Source organism: Octodon degus, unplaced genomic scaffold, assembly GCF_000260255.1.
Source record: "Octodon degus isolate 3935 unplaced genomic scaffold, OctDeg1.0 scaffold00249, whole genome shotgun sequence".
Classification (NCBI taxonomy): Eukaryota; Metazoa; Chordata; class Mammalia; order Rodentia; family Octodontidae; genus Octodon; species Octodon degus.
The window spans coordinates 2,046,352-2,049,756 of NW_004524825.1; the positions used below are offsets into that span (position 1 = coordinate 2,046,352).

The following is a 3,405-nucleotide window of genomic DNA, read 5'->3' on the forward strand; positions in this document are numbered from 1 at the left end:
TAAATGTGTGATTAGAACAATTTATCTTTAATATGTATTTAAATGCCTTAAGCATTTGTTATTGCTACCTGCCCTTTTTAATTTTCTGAGATTTTAAAAATCTTTTTCGTTAAATCAAAAAAAAAGAGTGCCATATGTGATTATATAAAACACTGAAACTCCAAATTTCAAAATCAAAACAAAATGCCATAAATTATAGGACCAAGAGGTGGAGGGTGAGGGGTAGGAGGAGGGAGGAGAGGGGAAGGGATGAAAGCTGAATTAAGACATGTTCTGCAGACACACCAACTCCCCATGAGGAGTGTAACGAGTACGTACTGAAAATATGTACCAATAAAAATTAAAATTAAAATGGAAAAGATTGACAATAAACTAGAAAAATAATAAGTGTTAACTGTGATGATGTGAATATTTATAATTCAAAAAAAGAGAATTCTCCCCAGACATCCCCAAAGCTAACCAGCAAAGGACATGAACAGTCAGGTCCCCAAAGAAATATAAAACTTTTGTAAATGAGGAGGAGAGGGATTGAAGGGAGCATAGCGCAATGGAAAAAAGAATCAAAATCAATCATGCGCAGGTACAAAGTTGCCAAATTGAAAGTGAAAATATGTATACTTACAATGTACCAATAAAATTAATTCATATAAATTTTTAAAAGAAATAGAAATGAAAAATAAACCCACTTTTTTAAAAGTCAACCTTATGGTAATCAAGGAAGACAAGTGAAAAGACAGCCTTTTTTCTCTTCTGATGGCTTGAGATCCTTATACGTGCGCGGCCTGGGGAGCACGAATTAACCTTCCTGGTGGATGAGGGGCCAGGAATAAAGCTTACTTTAAATTTACCCTTCCTGTCAATCTACGTTCTGAAATCTCCTTCTAATGACCCAATTTCCCCTGGCTTCTCTGAATCATTTTCTGTTCCAGTCAGATTTGTCTTAGTCATGCAACTTTCTTATCCTGATAATTAGAAAAGAACGCCAATACTGAGAAATGCTCTAGGCGCAGCAGACCTTGGCCTACCCACCAACAGGCCTGGGACACAGGACTGCTGAGGACCTGAAATGCAAGGTGTGGCAGCGAGTCAGGAAACAGACTCTCAAAAATTAAAGTTACATGCACAATTACAAGAGTGAAACTTCACACATGTAAGGCATCCATCTAAAACCTCTCCTGGAACGAGGTGGGATAATGAATAAAATCACATTTATTAATGTACTTACACTGAGTGAGTAGAGAATGAAAGTGTAATTCAATAACCCACTGTTCAAATAGGAAAAGAGAAATGCAGGGAGATAGCAATATAAACGAGAACTCAACTTACCCTCTGAATAGATTCATTCTCCAACGAATGAGAATTGTACTTTGTCGATGCAGAGGCCATTCTGGAAACTCTAGCAAGAAAGAGACATTGCAGATTAACTGCCCAGACATTGGAACTTCTAGCATACATGACATCAGAGACTTAGATGTTTCAGCCGAGGGCAGAGAGCACTACGCTGCAGGCCCGGTTTCCTTACCAAGCCCAGCTGGAATGAGACACAGAGCAGCCAGAACACAGCAGCTTAAAGCTCTGACAAAGGTTTATGAAACATGAAAGAACCCAAAAGAGGAGCTAAATGCATGAGGAAGATGCCAAAAGGTTCCAGGGATCTTTATTCCCAGCACTCAAGTTGACATCCAAACACCCCTCAGCACCCTAATGTTTATCAGTGTGCAGCCAGCTTCAAATTGTCACACTTCTTAATTTTTAAAGATAATTTAGAGGCAGCCAAGCGGAGTGATAAAAGGGCGAACGATTTAACTCATGTTGTTTTCCCCTTCACGAATTCTGCTTTCTCCAAATGAAGGCAATTTAATGTGGCATGGATTTGACTGAAATCAAATTAGTAAGATTTGATTTAAATGGTATTTTCAAGGCAAAGTATATACTTTAGCTAAGTGACGCATATTCATCACAAGTTGGACATAAATGAAAGCATATTCAGAACACATCCAAAGCCATTTTAATGCAAGTATTTATTTAGACTTATAAAGAATACATTAACAAAAGAAAACTAATAATGCTTTTTCTCTCAAAATTAGTAACAAATACATATAAAGTCATTAAGGGGTAAACCATGCCCAGTTCTTCAAGGTGAATGTGGGTATAACAGCATCTTTTTTGCCAGGCTGCGTCAAGAGACCAGTCACTCCCAACGAAACTCAACACCAAGATTTTAGACACACTGTGACATAAAACCTAGCGATTTGCTAGCTTCACATTGGCCTGAGACAGGTGGCCAACACATGGAGCAGGGTACCCACCAGGACAATGGGTCAGGACATGGCCACGTGAGGGCGATCTTACAAGGGTAGGTCTGCCAGGTTGGCCTCACACAGCTCTGTTCTGTAAGGTGAGCTTGTGCCTATCTGGTTCCTGGTGGTTCATGGCTGCACCTGGCACACGATGGCACACGATGGCACTCCTAGCCATCTGGTGAGTGAATACTGAGTACATGGAAAACACATACTATCAGCTATCACCATGATGGGGCCAACCTGAATGTTGGTGCACCAAATCTTGGACCAGTGGAAACAGGGAACTATCCTTGAGACTTCAACAATTATTCAGATACTGTGGTGCTCTCCAGTAGCCTTATAAGCTTGGGAGGCTGAGACAGGAGGATTGCTGGAGCCTAGGAGTTCAGGGCCATCCTAGGCAACAAATAACCCATCTCAAGAAAACCGAGCATGGAAAGGAAGTAGAGAGACAAGAAATAACAGAGACAGGGGAAGAGAGGGAGAGGAAAAGTGGGAGGGGAGGGGGGAAGGGAGGAAAATGGAAAGGGAGGGAGACAGAGAGGGGAAGAGAGAGGAAGAGAGAAGAAAAAGAAAAAAACAAACAAACCAAAGTACTTGATAGAGATGCTCAAATTTAAAAAACCTGGAAACTGCTAAGAAGCAGGACAACCCAAAATGAAAACTGACTTAAAACATATATGAATAGCTTCAAATGAATTAAATTTAGATAAAAATATTACATTAGACTTTGAAAATCCCTCTAACCGTATACACATGTCCAAGCAAGGTAATCCATTATTCTCAGAGAGAGCCTGGGCCCAGCAGCAGCATGTATCTGCCCTGAAATTACTCCACTGATTTCAACATGATTCTACACGGGGGGAGGCCCTCTCTTCAGTGCCAGATACAAGATTCATTTTTAGTAATCACATATTTTAATATCTCATAAATCAATTTTTAAAAGTAATTACTGTCAAGTCAACAAAGGAAACTCAAGGAGCTGGGGAGATGGCTCAGTAGAATAAGCACTTGCCTGGCAAGTGCAAAGGCCTGAGTTCAATCCTTGGTTCCACCAAAAAAAAAAAAAAGAAGGAAAGAAAGAAAGAAAGGAAAAGAAACT

General features: G+C 39.9%; 1 protein-coding gene across 5 annotated transcripts in view; it reads right to left on the reverse strand.

Moving 5' to 3' along the window:
• Positions 1-3,405, reverse strand: part of Mtm1 (myotubularin 1) — a 151,141-nt gene that overhangs the window by 123,288 nt on the left and 24,448 nt on the right. For all 5 annotated transcript variants that reach the window (XM_023706286.1, XM_004646009.2, XM_023706285.1 and 2 more), the window contains one exon: positions 1,327-1,396. In XM_023706286.1, the coding sequence (XP_023562054.1) occupies positions 1,327-1,386 (60 nt within the window). In that variant the 5' untranslated portion in view covers positions 1,387-1,396. The remainder of the gene's footprint in view (positions 1-1,326; positions 1,397-3,405) is intronic.